Genomic DNA, 20,140 nt, shown 5'->3' on the forward strand with positions numbered 1-20,140 from the left:
TTTCAAACTATGGGTCTCGGTCGGATATCAGGAGGGTCATGGAGCGATCAGTTGCAGCCGAGGTCACGCCGGCGCGGGTCTAAACTGCTTTTAAAAATCGCCAGCCAGTCGTGTGGCTGACAATGCGGCAGCAGGAGGTGAGTGGTCGGCGTGGGGGGGACCTGGGGCTGGCGGGACGGGCAGGGTCGTGGCTGGGGGGCAGCCCTCAATGTTGGGAGGGGGGTGTGGGGAGGACAGCCCCGCCGGCCGGGAATGGCCTGCCATGGCAAGGCGGTGCCAAAGCCACGGACACCATTACGGCGGGCAGGCTGATGGGCACCGATCCCAGGCGCTGGCTGAGCGCAAGCCCCCGGCCGTGCGTTTGGGTGCCGGACCCTCCCAGGGGGCGGCCCTCCCAGCCGGCGGCACCCACCGGTGGGTATGTCCAGGGCCGCACCCACGTCAGCCCCCAGTGAGGGTAGTGCCATCCAACGGTGGCACTTGCAGGAGGGACGGGTAACAGGGGTTGGGGCACTGAGGGTGTGGGCAGGGGTGGGGGGCATGCATGGCTGGGGCGCAAGCTGGCAACCAGGGCGGCCATATAACCCATGGCACCTGGTTGTGGAGGGGGTCATGTGCCATAGTTAAACCTGTAGTCTACCCCTCACCCCCTGCAAATCATAATGTTTGGGCACCAGCCAGCGATGTTGGCCGCCGTGGCGGGGACCGCTGCCCTGCATGCAGCCCTGTGGCAACATCGGCGCAGGTGGCTTAGAGAGGCGGCAGAGGCTAAGGCAGAGGGACAGCTGCAGAGGGCCAGGTGGCGCCCGCCCGACAGGCACAGGAGGAGGAGGACAACGATGAGGGCGAGGCAAAGGATGACGATATGGACGAGGGCGAGGAGGAGGATGTGGTGCCACGCCGCCGGAGATGCCCGATGAGGCCTCGTGTGTACCGGCGCTGCACGTCCTTCCAGGCCCGCCCGGACAGGGCATGCAGGAGGAGACTCTGGATGAGCCAATGACACACCTGGCACCGCGTGGAATTGGGGGAAGACATGCTCTTCCGGTGGCGGTCAAAGTGACGGTGGCCCTGAACGTTTATGCCACGGGATTGTTCCTGTCGCCGAGTGAGGACCTGTCCGGCATCTCCCAGGTATCGCTGCACTGGTGCATCTGTGCTGTAACGGACACCTGTATGACAGTCCAAAGATGTGCAGGTTAGGTGAATTGGCCAAGCTAAATTGCCCTCGGGGTCCAAATTGCCCTTAGTGTTAGGTGGGGTTACTGGGTTATGGGGATAGGGTGGAGGTATGGGCTTGGGTAGGGTGCTCTTTCCAAGAGCCGGTGCAGACTCGATGGGCCGAATGGCCTCCTTCTGCACTGTAAATTCTATGAAAAATTCTATGACATCGTAGACCGCTACATCCAGTTCCCTGTGGACCGCGCTCACCAGAATGGCCGGGCAGCGGGCTTCGCTGCTGTAGCAAGGATACCCATGGTCTAGGGGGCATTCAATGGGGTGCATGTTGCTGTGTGGCCACCAGTGGATAACAGGGCGGTGTTCATGAACAGGAAGGGTTCCTACTCCATGAACATTCAGGTAGTCTGTGACCACCAGATGAAGATCCTGCATGTCTGGGCCCATTACCCAGGCAGTGTGCATGACTCGTTTATCCTTGCACGATCGATCAACCCCGCTATGTTCGAGGACACACACACCCACCCCCCCCCCCGGCCGAGGGGCTGGTTGCAGGGCGACAGCAGTTACCCGTTGCTGTCGTGGCTGATGACACCCATACGGAGGCCACAGACCGATGCAGAGAACCGCTATAATGAGGCCCATTGTGCGACCACGGGTGTGTTCAAGACGTGCTTTGGGCTGCTGAAGATGCGCCTCGAAGTGCTTGGACCGCTCTGGAGGGACCCTCCAGTACCCGTCAGAGCGTCGGCCGCATCGTTGTGGTCTGCTGCATCCTCCAAAATATAGTCCAGCAGAGGGGCGATGTGCTGGAGGAGGAGGCAGAGGGGCAGGAGGAGCACGAGGAAGGACACGCCTCTCCAGATGAGGAGGATGGGAGGCAATCGAAGGGACATCGGGGTTGGATATGGACGGGAGGCTGCACGGCGCCACCGACAGGGCCAGCGAGCACGGGAGGCATTGATCGCCGCACGTTTCACCAACTAGGGTGGGTGGGGGTTCGCTGAGCAGGGGCACTGACACCACTGTACTGCATCACCTAGCCACCAACCACGACACACATCCCACAACACCCATGAGACGCACCTGCCCCACCACCTACCACCTTTAGCTCCATCAGCATGCACAATACCCCTCCATTACACATCCACCTGCGGCACAATGGGCTGGGCTCACACGGTTGCTCAATGTTCCATCACCCCTTGACCACAGTGGCACTCAGTCCCCTATCCGACCCCGCAGGCATTGGACATATCACAAAGTCAGCTTGCATTTGTGTAACAATGAGTTTAATTAGAAATGTTACATACACGTGCCCTAGCCCCTCTAACTGAATTGTGCCCTTCACACATACCAATTTCCTAGGTGTCTAACTTCCTGGCCTTAAGGGCCCTACCACTACCTCTCTGTGCTTCCCCAGATGGTACAGCAGGAATGGAGGTAGACTGCTGAGACTCCTGCCCCGAGATTTAGCTCCCCGTTGGCGCTCGTTTCCTGGGACGGCCCGGCTTGGATGGGCCAGGCTGCTCCTCAGGCGTCCTGGATGGCGTGGTGCCACCCTGTTCGGCCCGCTGTCCACCAGATGCACCAGGGACGGAACGGGGTGAGTCAGAGGTGCCGCGGCGTTTCGGGACTTCCCCTGCAGGAGTCACCGGCATGGGCCCCAGCACTTGCTCCTCCCTTGGGATGCCCGGTGGCCCCCGGGCCTCTCCATTGGACAGGGGTGCGAGCGGAGACAAGCCCCGAAGCACAACTGACACCTGGCGGCCAGTCCTGGAGGCCCGCTATGGTATGGACCAGGGTCCGAATGTCAGCAACAATGGAGCTCAGGGAGTGGGCCATCCCTGTCTGGGACTGCGCCACCTCCCTCAGGGCCTGTGCGACGCAATCCAGCACCTGGAGAATGTCGCCGATGCTCTCAGCGATGGCCTGCTGAGACTCAGCCTGACTGCGGAGCACCGCTGAAATCTCCAGCTGGCTCTGGCACATGGCTGCCTGTGAGAGGGCAGCACTGTCCTAGGCCACGGATGACGCATGCACATGAAGCCCCATGCCTTGCTTGTCCTGACCCATGGCCGACACCATTGCCCCCATTGCCTCCACCACGGACGCCACCCGTGCGGTGTCAGCCTGAGTGGCAGCCATGTTCCCAACCAACGACTGCTTCTAGAAGAACAAGGACAGCAGATACATGTGAACACCGCCACCCTGGAAATTTCCCTCCAAGTCACTCACCATCCTGACTTAATATATCACCATTCCTTCATTGTTGCTTGGTCAAAATTCTGGAACTCCCATTTTAACAGCACCCATGGTGTATCTACACCACATGGACTGCAGTGGTTCAAGAAGGCAGCTCACCACCAACTTTTCCAAGGCAACTAGGGATGAGCAATAAAGGTTGGCTCAGCCAATGATGCTGACAGTCCATAAATGAATTAAAATAAAATAAAATTCAGTCTTTGTACTTTTTTGGGATCTAACAATCACTGAATTTAGTCTGAAATAGCATTAACCACTATCTGAAAACTGCAGATACTGTTTCCATAAAATATCTAGTTATGGTAAACCACGTTATTGTATTATATTCATTGTGCTGTATTGTACATGCCTGGGCTTGTCCAGACTGGCTCCGCCTGTGGCTCCTCCCCTCAGGCTTCTGTATAAAAGTGGCAAGTCTCCACCTCCGGACCCAGTTCAGGTCCAGAGGCAGGAGGCTTGCTATTTAGTGTATTAAAGCCTCAGTTACGTTTATCACTCGTCGTCTATTATTGATGGTGTATCACTAGTTCAACATCCTAACTTCTTTATTTTCATCTTTATATCTAAGACTAACTAAAATCCAAGACAATCTGTTCTATTCTTGTATTCTTAGTGTTTTAAGAGATAAATTATATTGCCAGCTGTTATTGTCAATCAATTTTTTAGCTTGACATCTACCATTGGGAAATGCTGGAGTCTATTATTAAGAAAGCAATTCAAGATAATCAAGTGAGACTTAAGAAAATGAGTCTTTGGACTTACAAAAGACAGTTTCCACCTCACTAATTTACTGAAATTGATTGAGTTGATGAAGAAGCAAGAGATGGTAGGGAGTACATATCTTTATTTTTAGAAAGCATTTCATAAGGTTCCTAACTTGACAATTATTGTGAAATAAAGTTACAAATTGGCCTAATAATTGTGGGGAAAATAGCTAGTTACCTATTCCTGAAGATGTAGTTAAAGAACTTACATTACTCATGCGGAAGGGGCTGGTTTAGCTCACTCAGCTAAATCGCTGGCTTTTAAAGCAGACCAAGCAGGCCAGCAGCACGGTTTGATTCCCGTACCAGCCTCCCCGGACAGGCGCCGGAATGTGGCGACTAGGAGCTTTTCACAGTAACTTAATTGAAGCCTACTCGTGACAATAAGCGATTTTCATTTTTTCATTTTCATTTCATTCTATGCATGCAAGAAGATATTTCAAAATGTTGTAAATTAAGGATGACAATGCACTGATAACTGAAAAATTAAAATTTGGCGAGTTCTACAACAAACGAGCAATGCACTCTACAAAGTCATGGCAATGCTAAAAATTCACTCCTTCATATCTCATCAGAAAAAAAGAGATGTTTATAAGCTCTGCTTCTTTCCTTCTGTCTGTAATTGTATTTCTGTTTTATCTATTCATTACACATAGTTATCAGACTGTTGCAGATCTTTCATCTCTCTTATGTTCACATAATCCAGGCTCTATTGTTGGAAATGTTGGGTAGGATTTTCCACGCAACCAACAATGGCGGAGGCGCCACGCCATTGGCCGGCAGTAGGATCTTCTAGTTCCGCTGAATGCACCGCTCACCGCCGTGAAACCCGTGGCGGAGGAGTGCTGTTGGCAGGACCGGAAGGTCCTGCCGCCATGAACGGCTGGAAAATTCCAACCGTTGACTTTTGTTTAGTGGTTAAGGACCCATCTACCTGTTCAGGTGCGCATAAAAGATCCATGTTATTTTTTTGAAGTTCTCCTGGCTCTTGACCAATATTGCCTTATCAAATAGCACAACCAAAATATCAAGGTTGTTTGTAGAGCTTGCATTCCCAAATTGGTTGTCAACATCAGCAAACCAAACACAAATGAAAGCTCTTTGAAAGTAATCTATTAATTGGCTGTGAAATAAGCAAGTACAGATGCCCTAAAGATTTAAAATACATTGAGCAGAATTCTTCGTTTGGGAGACTAAGGGCGGGATTCTTTGTTTCAGAGACTAAAGTGCTGACACTCTGAATCGGTGGTGTTCTACAACCACGGAAGTGGCGCCGGTCCTGGAGCAATTCAGGATGCGTGAATGCACCAGCGCCATGTGAAACCAGTGCAATTCCAATGAAAAACAGTGTCCGATTCACCGGGGTCAGGATTGGCACGCGAGAGGCTGACAAGCTGCAGCCACATATCAGCACTCCACTCCCCACACACATTCATAGCAGCCAACAAGATTGCAACCCGAAGAGCGGCATTCTGCTTTGCAGATGCAGAGCTCGAGACCCTGCTGGACGCAGTGGAGGAGAGGTGGGAAGGAGGCTCCCACCGGCCGCTGTACACCGAGCTGGGATGCAGGTGACAGAAGCCGTGAGCACTGTGGGCGCCACGACCTGGACCAGCCAACACTGCCATAAAAAGCTGCACACCTTCCTCAGGGTGGCCAGGGTGCGTAGGCAGGACCATGCCCCTGGCATCGACCCCCATTCCACACCGTAAACCCCCCCCCCCCCCCACCACCCAGAGGACGAGCAAACCCCACATGCTAGTAAGTTTGCTCGCACCCCACATGCTAGCACGCCATGATCGGGTGCCTGGTCACAAAGCTGGCCACCCACTTTTGCTCCCGCATACTACTGCCTTCCACTGCATTTTCTGTCTCCCCGTCCCCCTCCCCCCCACCCCCCTCCCAGGAGCAGGCAGTGCACAACTGCTGAAAGAGAGAGAAAACTGGAGGGGGCCTGTCGAACCTGCAGCCCCTCACCATCGCAGAGTGGCGAACAATGGACTTCATTGGTCAGTGGGCCTGGAGAGAGGGCAGGCAACGAGGCGAAGGTTGGTATCGGGAACCAACTGAGCCCCCGCTGAGTTTCAGTGTGCCTATGGCACGGGTGGCAGCACCCCCACACCACCCCACCTCACCCACCCCACCTCCACACCACCCCACCTCCCCCACACAACCTTGCCACCCCCAGATCACCCCACCTCCCCACAGCACCCCCCACAACACCCCAACCTCAGCACCCCACCAGCTCCACACCACTCCACCTTCCCCACACCACGACCCCTACCTGCGATCCAAAAATCCATCATGTCTTGTGTCTTGCAGGATCACCTGGCGATGAGGCAGGCCCTTCTGGTGTCTCCCACCACCGGCCACACCCCCAGGATACGTCGAGCAACGAGGCGGGAACGGACAGCGACGCGAGCCCCCAAATGCCAGCCTGCGACATCCCGGAGCGCCAGTCCAGGGCTGATACTGACTTTCCATCATAGTTGTCTTCAACACCCACCAACATCCCAGAGACACTCACCTCGGTTGTGCATTATAATGAAGAGGCTCCTGGGACATAATCTGGCGCGCATCACACATGTGCAGCAGTACACCACGTGGAGGTAAGAACTCTCGAGGGGGCGGATGGTCAGAGGGCTGCCCAAACCCAGGGACTAGCTGTCATCCAGACAGGTCTCGGGCTTCTAGGAAGGGCGATCCCATCGATCCTGGCGATGCAGATACAGAGTCAGAGCCAGCAATCATGGCTCTACGGAACCAATGACCAAGGTGGGCGGTCAGTAGGGTGCGCAGCAAGATGGCTGCCTTACAGGCCATGGCAATGGTGGTCTGTGCCTGGACACCCCAGTCCTGGGGAGACACCCCAATCCCACGACCCCTAGTTAACTCCGCTGCCCAGGCAACCAGGTGGCCCGTAGTTAGGATTTGCATTGTGGGGGCAGGGGGCCCTCCAATGAATTTTGGGGGCACCCACCTTAAGTACTTATCCTTTAGCCCACTGCATCAGAACCACTCTGGAAAATACTTGCACCAATCCTCGTCCGTGTGAATACTGGCCCTCAGGGATCATCACGAAGGTGTGGAGAATCCGGCGTTCAGCCCGTTAGTAGCCCGTCAAAATGACCCATTTACATCCTTCCGCCGGCATGAGGCATGTACCTTGATGTCGCTGCCAGAGGGAGACCGGAGCATTGCAAACAGGCGCAGATCCCATTTTTTCCCCGACACGGGATTCTCTGTCGCATTGGGAACTCCACTAATGACAGCGGAGAATACCCCTATGATCTATAAATATAAATTCTTATTTACTATCAAAGGACATTAATATCCCAGTCAATTTCCTGCTGTGGTCTGGCTTAAAGAAGCAAGTTAAGTGTTCCAATTGGGAATTACTTAATTTCTAAAAATGCTTTACAATGTAGTTAAGAAATGAAATTTAGGAGGAATGAACAAAGGTAGGTGCGACTACATCTGGGGCGAAATTCTCCGACCCCCAGCAGGGGTTTCTGTGCTGCCATTATTCTCCGGCTCGCGATGGGCCGAAGTCCCGCCGCTGGAAGGCCTCTCCCACCGCGAAGGATTGAACCACCTCTGGTGGCGGCGGGATCGTCGGCGCGAGCGGACCCCCGGAGTCCTGGGGGGGGGGCACGGGGCGATCAGACCCCGGGGGGTGCCCCCACGGTGGCCAGGCCAGCGATCGGGGCCCACCGATCGGCGTGCGGGCCAGTGCCGTGGGGGCACTCTTTCTCTTCCGCCGCCACAGCCTACACGATGGCGGAGGCGGAAGAGAATCCCCCACCGGCGCATGCGCGAACCGGCGAAGGCCTTTCGGCCAGCCCCGGCGCCGGGCGTCAAAGGCCACTGGTGCCGGTTTTGGCGTCAGTCAGCGTGGTGCCAACCGCCAAGGCGCGGGCCTAGCCGCCAAAGGTGCGGAGAATTCCGCACCTTTGGGGAGGCCCGACGCCAGAGTGGTTGGTGCCTCTCCGCTACGCCGGGACCCCCCGCCCCGCCAAGTAGGGGAGAATCCCGCCCCTGATGTGGGTTGGAAAAAACAATTTTAACCCTATATTCACACCTACATATCCACATATCCCCTCCTTTGGTACCGCCAAGAAACCCTAAAGTCATTGGCCGGGATTCTCCCTTCTGGGGGCTAAGTCCCAACGCCAGCGGGAAAACCGGCTCCAACCACTCCGGCGGGGACAGCCCCTGAAAGTAAGGAATTCTCCGAACCTTCGGGGGCTAAGTGGACACCGGAGGGGTTGGCGCCGCTCCAGCCGGCGCTGAAGGGACGGTGCAAGTTCGCACATGTGCAGAACGTCTGGTGTGATCTTGCGCATGCGCAGACCAGCAGGTGTATTTCCGCACATGCGCGGGGATTCTCTTCTGTGCGCTGGCCCCTGGGCAATATGGCGGAACCCTATAGGGGCTCGGCGCAGAGGAAAAAGTCCCACACGGAACAAGCCCGCCCGCAGATCGGTGGGCCCTGATCGCGGGCCAGGGCACCGTGGGGGCCACGCCCCGGGGCGGATCCCACTGACCCCCCCCCCGCGAGGTCCACCCCCACATACTCACCTGCCAGATACCGCCGTGCGTGAGGCAAGTAATTCACGCCGGCGGGACTGGCCAAAACTGGACGGCCATCGGCCCATCGGGGCCCGGGGAATCGCCGGGGGGGGCCAATGTCAACAGCTCCCGACCGGTGTGGCAGGAATCCTGCCGCCGCCCAAAATTGACGCCGGAGAATAGGGCAGCCGGCGTCGGGGCGGGATTCGCGCCTCCCCCCGGGGGGGTGGGGGGGGTCAGAGAATCCCGGCCACTGCCTCTAATTTAAAAGAAAAGCTATCAAAGTGTTCTGGGGATGGATTCTCCGAGATCCTTTGCCGAAATCGCGTTCGGCGATGGGGCGGTGAATCCCCAATGGCGCCGATATCAGGCGCTTTTGCGATGCTCTGCTCCCTCAGCCTACCTTACTTTGGAGAGGCTCATCCCCTCATGCTCCACCCTTCACCGGCCGAGTTCCCAACAGCGTGGGTCGCATGTGGTCTCACCTGTCGGGAACTCAGCGTGGCGGCTGCAGACTCAGTCCAGCGCCGTCACAGTCAGGGGAGGGCTGATCCACGGACAGAGGTGGACATATTCGGAGTTGGGGGCACTGTGGTGGGGCGGTCCGGGGTGCACTAGCTGGCCGAAGCGGGGGACTATTTTGTAGGCCGGCTCCGGGAGTGGCATCCACCATGAGACGCAGCCGCTGCAGCCCGCCACCGTGCGCATACGTGGCCATGGACCCGTCAATTCTCAAGGCCGTATCAGCAGCTCGAGCCAGGTGCTCTGCACTGTCTGGCTGCTAGCATCCCACCCAGAACAGGGAACGGGAGGCTGTTTCACGCCGGTTTTTCCGTCGTGAAACGCCATCGTTTTCACGCCGGCGTGGGGACTTTATCTCCAGAATAGAGAATCCAGTCCCTATTATCTCCTCTAGACTGACTAAAAGTATCAGCCTTTCCAGTTTTCACAATGCAATTTTGTACGTCGCCAGATTCTTCAAAGTAACTGCAGGGAGCATTTGCCAGATGGATCACTCTGCTTGATGATGAAGCAGAGTGCTGTGTCCCAATGAGAAGGAGGCATCGATAGACACAGAATTTTTGCTGGTTAGAAAAATTCTGAAAAACACAAGGCATAGTAGAAAGCATCTAAATGGAAATCCCACACTTCTGCTGGGATGAGTCAATTTCAAAACAACATGCATGCAGTTTCTGATGGCACCTTTCAACATTTATGTAAGCAGTTTCGGATGTTGGCACGTCCATGTTTTTGGCATTCCTCTTTTAAGACACTGTTTAAAACCGCTTTGGTCAAACTTTTGCTCATCTACCCGAATATCACGATGTGTCCCAGTGTAATATTTTGTTATATACTGCCTCTGTGAAGCGCATTGAGATACGATTAGGTTAGAGGCATTTTATAAATGTATAAAGTGTTGTCATTGGTATGACAGAAGCATTTGTTTAAAAAGTAGTATGGTTATCTCCATGCCTTATGTTCTGCCTTCCTGGGGTTAATTCAGGTCAAAAGTACTTTTTGTGTCATGCTTGCTGACAATCTGGTCAGAGGTAAGTATCTTGATGGTATCTTAATATCCCCAAATTTTCAATATTTATTCTTTTCAACCATAGCCTTATAAATGAGAAGCACAGAGTATAAAAGCAAGAAAGTTATGCGAACCTTAAAAAAAAACACACTAGTTGTGCAGTTTGATTATTTTCAGAAAAGGTTACTGTAATGACTTCGACCAGGCCTTTGAGATTGGCTAATTGGAATACAAGTTCCCTGATTAGTGGGCAAATCAGGGAACCTCTTCTTTGTGTAGAGCAGGGAGTATCAGATCCTCTGTACTCCCAATCTGGATAGCAAGCTGGGTGCACCTGGTTGTACTACTGTTGGTTTTGTTAATAAAATGGGATTCTGGTGAAGGGACTTCTGCCTCTGTGGACTTATTACAGTTACACTCTCATTAATGTTGATTGAATTTTTTCCCCCTTTTTTCATTAATTCCTGGGATACAGGCATTGCCCTTGAGAAGATGGTTGTGAGCTGCCTTCTTGAACCGTTACAGACCATGTTGTAGGAGCACCTAGGGTGCTTTTAATATTGAAGTTCTAGAATTTTGACCCAATAATAGTGAAAGAACTGCAAAATAGTTCCAAGTTAGGATGGTGTGTGGCTTGGAGAGGAATTTGAAAGTGGTGGTGTTCCCATGCATTTATTTTCCATGATCGTCTAGGTGGTAGAGGTCACAGATTTGAAAGATGTTGTTGAAGAAGCCTTGGTGAATTGCTGCAGGGCATCTTGTCGATGGTACAACTGTTGGAACCACTTGATGGTGGTGGAGGGAATGAATGTTTAAGATGGTCGATGAGGCGCCAATCAAGTGGGCTGCTTTGTCCTAGATGGTATTGAGCGACTTGAATGTTGTTGGAGCTGCACTCATCCAGACAAGTGGAGAGTATTCCATCACACTCCTGTACCTGCAGATGGTGACAGGCTTTGGGGAGTCAGGAGGTGAGTTACCCAGTGCAGAATTCCAAGCCTCTGATCTGCACTTGCAGCTTAATTTCTCTGAGGATGCTGGTAGTGGGGAATTCAGCGATGGTAATGCCATTGAATCTAAAGGGGATGGTTAGATTATTTCTTGTTGTTGAAGATGGTCAGTTTTCTCCTGCAATCCTCAATTATGATGCAGGATAGGTTGACTATCCTTGATAGGTTTAACTGCCACAAGGAGATATCATCATAGAATTTACAGTGCAGAAAGAGGCCATTTGGTCCATTAAGTCTGCATCGGCCCTTAGAAAGAGCACCCTACTTATTAAGCCCATGCCTCCACCATATCCCCATAACCCAATAACCCACCTAACCTTTTGGACACCAAGGGGCAATTTAGCATGGCCAATCCACCTAACCTGCACAACTTTGGTCTGTGGGAGGAAACCGAAGCACGCAGAGGAAACCCACGCAGACATGGGGAGAAAGTGCAAACTCCACACAGTTACCCGAGGCCGAAATTGAACCCGAGTCCCTGGAGCTGTGAGGCAGCATTGTTAACCACTGTGCCACTGTGTCGCCCTCAAGGTAATAGTTCTGATGCAGCCTCTTTAAAGCAAGTGCTGCCAATTAAAAGCCTTCATCATTTTACGGCAAGAATGGCAGAAACATGCTGGGTTCCACCAGAACTGTGGGTGTTGACCTTGGGTAGGGTGCTCTTTCCAAGAGCTGGTGCAGACTCGATTGGCCGAATGGCCTCCTTCTGCACTGTAAATTCTATGATAACTGCTAGAAAAGCCAGATCTTCAGATGCTTCCCTCAGGTTTCTTTTGGTAGAAATCAGAGTCACAAGGGCAATACTGTTGCAAACTTTGGAAGCCCCATTAGAGAGACGCAGACCTCGTGGAGAGGGCTGAGCCAATCCGAAGAACTTCACACACTGCCAGAATGGATTCAAGGTCTTCAGAAGGGTAGAAAGACAGGAAAGAAAGAAAGACTTGCATTAAAATAGCATTTTTCACAATAATCACAAGTACTTTTGATGTGCAGTCACGATTATGATGTGGGAGACGCATAGCCAGGACAGCAAACTTCCACAGAAAGCAGTGATAATGACCAGATAATCTGCTTCTTGTGATGTTGATTGAGGACTAAATGTTGGCCAGAACACCAGGGATAGCTCCCATATTCTTCTTCAAAATAATGCCATCGGATCTTTTATATCCACTCGAACAGGCAGATGGGGCCTCAGCTTATCTGGAACACAGCACCTCCAACAGTTCAGTGCTCCCTCAGTAGTACGCTGGAGGGTCAGCCTTGACTTTTGTGCTCAAGCTCTGGAGTGGGAATATTGTGACTCAGAGGGGAGAGTCATGTCTGTCATAAGGAGATGAGATAACTTTAGGCACTCATACCAATTTACACCTTGTGCCACAGGCAGCATTCACTCGTCCCCTGGCTTCTCTTACTTAACATCTGAATGTAAGAGGAGCTCGATTCTGGAAATGATAACCATTTGATCATTCAATGTCCTTATTTACTCAAAATCACGCTGGCTATTTTCGGTGTTAGTCAAAAAGACTACAGCTAGACTTCAAAGATTCTTCATTTAAAGAGACAATGTGCAGAAATTTCCCCGCTCTGACTGAAATCCGGCGCGTAGCTCTCCAGCTGCACAGCAGAGCTTTTAGTCCAGATCTTGAACCTCTCGGAAAAGAAAAATCAGTGGATCTATTTTACGCCATCACTGTGGTGGGGCAGGGCCTAATAGAGCTGGCAGCGCCAGCTCCAGAGAGATCAGGAATGGCACCCTTTAAGAATGGCACCTCATCAGCACAGAAAATGAAACACCCAGCTTCCCGCCATGCCCACCCACCCCCCCCCCCCCCCCCCCCCCCCCCCCCCCCCCCCCCCCCCCCCCCCTCGGCCAACCCCCCTTCCTCCATCACCACCAGAGGCATCAGATTGAGGGCTCAACTCCTGCTCAACAGGGTGGCACAGTGGTTAGCACTGTTCCTTCACAGCGCCAGGGTTCGGTTCCTGACTTGGGTGACTGTGTGGAGTCTATACGTTCTCCCCGTGCCTGCGTGGATTTCCTCCGGGTGCTCCGGTTTCCTCCCACAAAGCCCCAAAAGACGTGCTTGTTAGGTGAATAGGACATTTTGAATTCTCCCTCAGTATACCCGACCAGGCGCCGGAGTGTGGTGACTAGGGAATTTTCACAGTACTTCATTGCAGTGTTAATGTAAGCCTACTTGTGACACTAATAAATATTAACTATTAATATTTTAGTACTTATTAATACATCAAGCCAACCCTGCCCCCAATGGGCTAACCAGCAGGTCCACCCAGTGCCAGCCTGTGCCTGGAGTCAGGGCGAGGGGTCAATGCCAAGTTACTGACCAGCAGTCTTCTCCCCCCCCCCCCCCCCCCCCCCCCCCCCAAACTGGGGCTATACTTACCTTTGCATCTCCAGGCGGATCCCCTCGATTGATTCTCATTTTTCAGAACCAGTGAGGGGGGGAGTCTTGGCGGGGGGTGGGGGGCTCAATAAGTATGTTAAATTGTATTTTAAACTATTTGAATGATGTTCCTGCCCTTTCTGGCATGAACCTCTCTACATTACCGGCAAGGGACGTGGAAAACCGGAAAACACAATGTCTTCATCCCATTATCATATGGAGAAAGTATTTTTTGCCATTCATTAACTTGTCCTGTACGCTGTCTCAGCTCTCTGCAAAGGAAGCAATGACCCATGAGCATCCCCAAAGAAATTCGATTGGGGAAAAAAATCAGCAATGCAAAAAAACCCTGAGGGGCACATGAAGAGAAGATTCTGCATGTGGTGGACAAGCAATGAAGAAAGCCTCTGGGAGACCTCAAGCTGGTAGCAATATAGCAGCAAGATTTGTAAAATATATGAAATGTTCCTCAAGGGTGATCTCAGCTTTCTATGCAATGCCGATAGCTACAATTAAAATTAAATTTGTGAAACAACAGTTTTTGTTACTATTGTGTTTGTTCAAAATCATATTGTTCCAGCTTACTACTCAAAACAAAATTCTGCCTAAACATAATACTCTGGACAGTAGAACATAGCAATCTGTCAGGAAAGAAAAACATACCACATGAGCTTGCTATTTAAAGGCAAAAAAGAAAGTCACATAAACCATAAAGAAGTTCCAAGTTAACCATTGACATACAAGCAGGAAAATAATTGAATTTCTAATAAAACATACACATAAATGGCACAATTCACAAAACATAAATTCGACCCAAATAGCTACAATTTTACTGTTCTAAAATGCTCAATCATATTGGGCTGGATTCTCTGTCGGCGGGATCCTCCGTTTCACCGGCAGTGCATTCATGCCCATGGGTTTTCCAATGCCGTTGGGGTGCACACAATGGGAAACCCCATTGGCTAGCTGCCAGGATGGAGAATCCCGCCCCTTTTCTCGACAGATGATCATCCAAAATAGGAACAGGAGTAGGCCATTTGGCAGAATTTTCTCATTCTTATTTAATTTGATTTAAAGAATTAATTGTTATGGGCCAGGGTTTAGAGTATCCCAAAGTGTATCATGGAGTTCACCTGACCCACAACTTTTAATAGATTGTGGTATGGGGAGCACACGGCCCATACTCTACAGGTGTGGTACAACAGAAATGGAAAAATATTTTTAGAACTGAACAATGTTTATTCTATGAACTCAATTTAACCTTTTTAAAACAGTGAACATCTTAGCAACCAGTAAATCAAATACACCCCCCAAAGAATACAACACTAAGTAATGTGTATGCTGTTCTTTTAACATCCAAAAGATTTAACAAACCTTCAAACAGGAGCACATCAGGGTTTACATTCAATACTGAAAACATTTATAATTCGGAATACACCAAATGATTTAAGATAGTCTTTGGATGGCACACTTCAGATGCAGCTCACTGAAAAACAGACACTCCGTAGCTTTTTCTCAAACTGAAACTAAAAAGCAGAAGTAAAGCTCAGCTCCACCCACACTCTGACATCACTCCAGTAACATGAGCAGCTTCATTTCTTAAAGGTACATTTCTTAAACACCGATTTCACATGACAGAATTTGGAATTTTAAATTAAAGTTTCAAATTATTTCACCTATATTTTAACAGTTAGAAAGCGCAAGAGCCAGAATTTTCAACTTTGCCAAAATTGGATTGATTAGAGTCAACGATGAGAGAAAGATTCTGATGCTGCCTTTCTGTTAGACAGGGACAGAAAAGAAAGAGAAAAACAAGGATGGAGAGAACTCTTTTCAAGAACATAATTTGTTTATTGTGGCATGGAAGAAAATTGAATTATGAAAGTTAGCCCTGTTTTGAGTAAAATGGCTAGCAAATGAAGAGAAAATTGAAGAAAGGAACCATGTGCGGGATTCTCTCAGCCCGGGGCCGGGCCGGAGAATCGGTGTTCCCGGCGCGAATCACACCACGCCTCCCCGGCGCCGGGACATGATTCTCTGCAGGGCGGAGAATCGGTGCCATGGTCGGCCTGGCGCCAGTCAGGGACCACTCTATGCGGCCCCTGCCGATTATCGGCCTGGGATGGGCCGAGCGGTCGTAACAAAAAACCCCAAGACCCGCCGGCGAGGTCCACATGAGGTATTACCCGGCAGGACCTCGGCGTGGAAGGGTTCGGGAATGGCCTGTGGGGTGGCTCTGACCCCGGGAATGGCCTCTGCTGTGGCCTGGCCCGTGATCAGGGCCCACCGATCGGAGGGCCGGTCTCTCAGGCTGGTGGCCTCTTTTCTTCCGCGCCGGCCCCTGTAGCCCTATGCCATATTGCGTTGGGGCCGGCGCAGAAAAAGGAGCCACTGCGCATGCGCGCATTAGTGCCAGTGCCACTGCAACGTCGTTTACGACGGTGTCAACACTTAGCCTCAGGATCAGAGAATCCCGCCCCATGTTAAAAATCTGTGTTTGGGGCAGGTGTTTCAGAGCAGGTGCAGATGGAGAGTGAGGTGGATAACAGTGAAGTGAGGAAACAGTACAGATGAATAATTGGTATAAGGTTGATAGGAAAAGGAGAAAATAGCAGGAATATGGAGGTGTAAGGATCTAAGTGCGAGGGCATGGGTTGGAAAAGGACCACTGAGGACAATAGTTTTCAACCACAAAATAGAGACGGCAGCAATTATCAACTATTTTCCTCACCATGCGACCTATCATCACCTTCCATCTGAAAGTAAATAAGAAAACAACAGGCAGAGAAGCACACATGAAAGAATTAGAGCGAGAGAGAAGCATGAGCAAAAGAGAGACAGACAGAAGCAGGACTATATCAGGAAGTACTCCTTCACACAAAGGGTATTAGAAATCTGGAACACTCCTCAAAAGGCTGTTGAGGCTCGTCATTTGAAAATTTCAAAATCAAGACTGATAATATTTTGTTTTCAAGTGCTATGGAACCAAGGTAGGTAGTTCCAGTTAAGATACAGATCAGTTATGATCCATTCAATGGGAGAACAGGCTACAAGAAGCTGAATTGTTTACTCCTATTCTTACGTGTCTAAAGTGAAACAGCAGCACAAAATAAACAGTATCTGGTAAGAGATGGACCTTATTCTTTCAACTGCTGAGAATGCGTTTCCATAATAGTTTTCAATATCATCTGTCATATTTTTGGTGAACAAATTTTGGAGTCACAAAAACCATGTAAAGTAGTCATTAGTACAATTTTCCCATAATTTCTGCTGCTCTTCCAGCAAATTTACAACCGGCAATTAGAAAAGCTGGTGGAAATTTACCCTCAGTGTATAATGCCATGTTAAATCCACTTGTATGTGTTAAATGTTCTCACCTGTATACTATTGCTTGCTTTCTATTCATCTCTACTGTGGCTGTGGAGTGTTTTCCTCCATTCAAGATCTCTGATCTCAGCTGCCAGGTTTCGGGGTTTTTGGGCCACATGTTTTTCAGGTTTACTCCTTTTTTGGCCTTTACCCTTAAAAACATTTTTAAAAAAGCAGTCAGACAACTCAATTAACTCAAAAAAATAAATAACTCTGACGTTCTGATACACTCACTAACATTCACGATTATATTTGCAGCAAAAATACTGTTCATTCATAATGAGAACTCAGAATAGTGAAGTGCACTTTCCAAAACAATCAGATCACACTCCTGAAAAGCATTAATTCAGCTGCAGTGTACATAGGAATGAAGAATTATTCTATTTGCCATTGGGGAACAACAATAGGATGAAAACGGAAAACGCTGCAAATACAGTAGACTGGCAATTAGATCTATTTAGTATTATTAATTAAAAAATACTCTATAAGAAACACTTAACTAATTTAAAAAGTACCTGGATCTGCACCTTAGAGTGCTTTAACCTGCAAGGCTACTGACTGGATATTGGAAAGTGGGATTCGAATGGGCAACCAGTTTTTTCTCATTTTCGCTTTGTGCCGCTGCAAACACAATGGGCTTCATAGCCTCTTTCTGGATTCTATGGTTCCAAGAGAAACACTCAAGCTGAAAAGCTACAATATTTTTTGATAACTTTAATCAATCTCAAATGGCTCCCCTTACTATCACCACGATTGACAAACCAGTAATTATAAGTAGTGGGTGGGATTCTCCGGCCCCCCAGCTGCCCATTTCTTGGCAGCGGGAGGGGGAGCACCGTTTGCTGGCAGCAGGATTGTCCGTTCCTACTGCTATCAATGAGATTTCCCATTGAAGACACCCCACGCCAGCGGGAAACCTGCGGGCAGGGTAGGCTGCCAGCGGGACCAGAGAATTCCACTGCCAGTGAACGGCCGGAGAATCCTAGGCAGTATTTCATCAATGCTGAAGTTACATATTTTCAATATGCCATTTTCCTAAAATCCTCATGACGACAGGGTTAGAAGGAATAGAAGCAGATATTATAGCAGACTACTTTGCTAATTTTGAAAGTACTTTGCTAACTGTAATTGTTGTCCGACAGGGCACGATTCTACGGCCTCCCAGCTGTGTGTTTCTCGGTGGTGGGAGGTGGCGTGCTTCTCGCTGACCCGCTTCTTGCTGGTGGCGGGATCCTCTGTTCCCGCTGATGTCAATAGAAATTCTCATTGAATACACCCCTCATCGTGGGGCTGCGCTGTCAGCAGGACAGAGAATTCCGACACCAGCGAATGGGCAGAGAATTCCAGAGGCTGGGATTCTCGTTCTGTTCACCCCGGCACCACTGCCAGCGAGAACAGAGAATTTGGCACTGAGCTAAAATTCCATTCACTGCAGCTGAACCAGAGAATCCGAGCCATCGGCAAGGTCAGAGAATTCTGGCCGGAACACATTTATCATAATGCTGCTGTCTTCCTTAAACACAAAAGCAATAAACTTGCTGGACTAAAATCTTTGCTCCAACTGGAACAAAATGATTCATAAAGAGTATTCATTGCCTTTCATAAAATATAATTTTTATTTCAACCGGCTCGGAAGACCAGATAGCTTTTAAGTGAACAGCAGCTTCTTTCACAATTGAAACAAAATGTATTTCACAGAGAGACCTTAGATATTTTGCTATCAGAGTGATGTAAAATCCAGGCAACTTTGCAAATTAAAATAAGAAAAATATTTCCACAGTTGTTACCATACACAAATGTGAGAAATTTAAGATGAGATAAAATTGCAAGCATAACTTAACAACCTGAAGGAGGTGTAAGATTTAAATAACTGATGGTTTTTATTTCTGTAACTCATGACTTGAAGAATCCCCCTGCACTAAACATGCATAAAAAGTAGTCTACTTTTATAATCCATGAGAGATAACACACAAAATTCAACGTGGCATTTTGCTCAATGTGACTCGTAGGAGTCTGAAGTACAAATGAATATCATGCTTGTTGTAAACCATTATTTCATGAGTCCAGTAATTACTCATTTGCATACAGTCAATATGTCTCGAATCTTTCATGAAGTAAAATCCCATGGCCAGAACTTTATGCTCCCTGCTCATTTAAATATGCAGATATGGATCACGCCCAATGTGATCCAGATCATGCCGGGCGGAATGGGTTGGGTTACTCGCAATTGGCCCAGCGCCCAGTGTGGAGCCAGATTTGGGGCTCTTGTGTGATTCACCAGTTGCGCCCAGCACTGCGCCGGGTGCAATACGATGCCTCAATTGTATCCAATGTCTCTAATTATCTATTCCTCAGGGAACCTAATTTATAGAAACAGAACTCCATAAGCCCAACCTTTACAATGCATTAATCATCCCTTTTGTAGCCACAAGAACTGGCTGCCTTTCAAATCACAATTTTCCAAAACATTACTGTAGCAGTACTGTAACCCAGACTTTTAACTCTTACTGCACCAAATACATATAATACAATATATCTCTCTGACATCTTATTGAACCTCCTCTTCTGTAGACTGCAGTACTGTTGCTGCAGAGACTGAAGAGCTGATGGCCAATCACTTTTGCAAATAGCTCCCTTGGCTGCATTTCCTCCTGAGTGAGGGGCCGAGGTCCTGCCTGTACATTCAAATGAAAATTGGCTGCAAAATGGTCAGAGTCAGTGGAGATGTGTTTCCTGCCAAATCTTAGGATTCCAACCGAAGAATTCAGAACCATATGTTTTTATCCACAAAAACACGTCATATAATAACAATAACCTACATTTGACTTCTGGTGCCGGCCATGGAGTGAGTGGTCGCACATTTGAAGGCTCCTGCTCGAGACGGAATTGTTTGGTCCTTGTTATCCATTCACAGGCATGTCAGCTGGAACAAAGACAGAGCTAAGGATTCTCCTTCAGGTGGGCATGTTTCAGCCCTTTAAAACAAAGAGTGCAACTGTAAAGGGGCAACAGTCAGACGAGTAGGTTTCATGAAGTGTGACAGAAGGAAAG

General features: G+C 49.6%; 1 protein-coding gene across 2 annotated transcripts in view; it reads right to left on the reverse strand.

The window, feature by feature from the left end:
* The window catches only part of tmem132e (transmembrane protein 132E), a 780,602-nt gene that overhangs the window by 429,235 nt on the left and 331,227 nt on the right, over positions 1 to 20,140 (reverse strand). For both annotated transcript variants that reach the window (XM_038813827.1, XM_038813828.1), the window contains exon 3: positions 17,098 to 17,241. In XM_038813827.1, coding sequence (XP_038669755.1) covers positions 17,098 to 17,241 — 144 coding nt within the window. The remainder of the gene's footprint in view (positions 1 to 17,097; positions 17,242 to 20,140) is intronic.

The sequence above is a fragment of the Scyliorhinus canicula genome, chromosome 12 (genome assembly GCF_902713615.1).
Source record: "Scyliorhinus canicula chromosome 12, sScyCan1.1, whole genome shotgun sequence".
Lineage (NCBI taxonomy): Eukaryota > Metazoa > Chordata > Chondrichthyes > Carcharhiniformes > Scyliorhinidae > Scyliorhinus > Scyliorhinus canicula.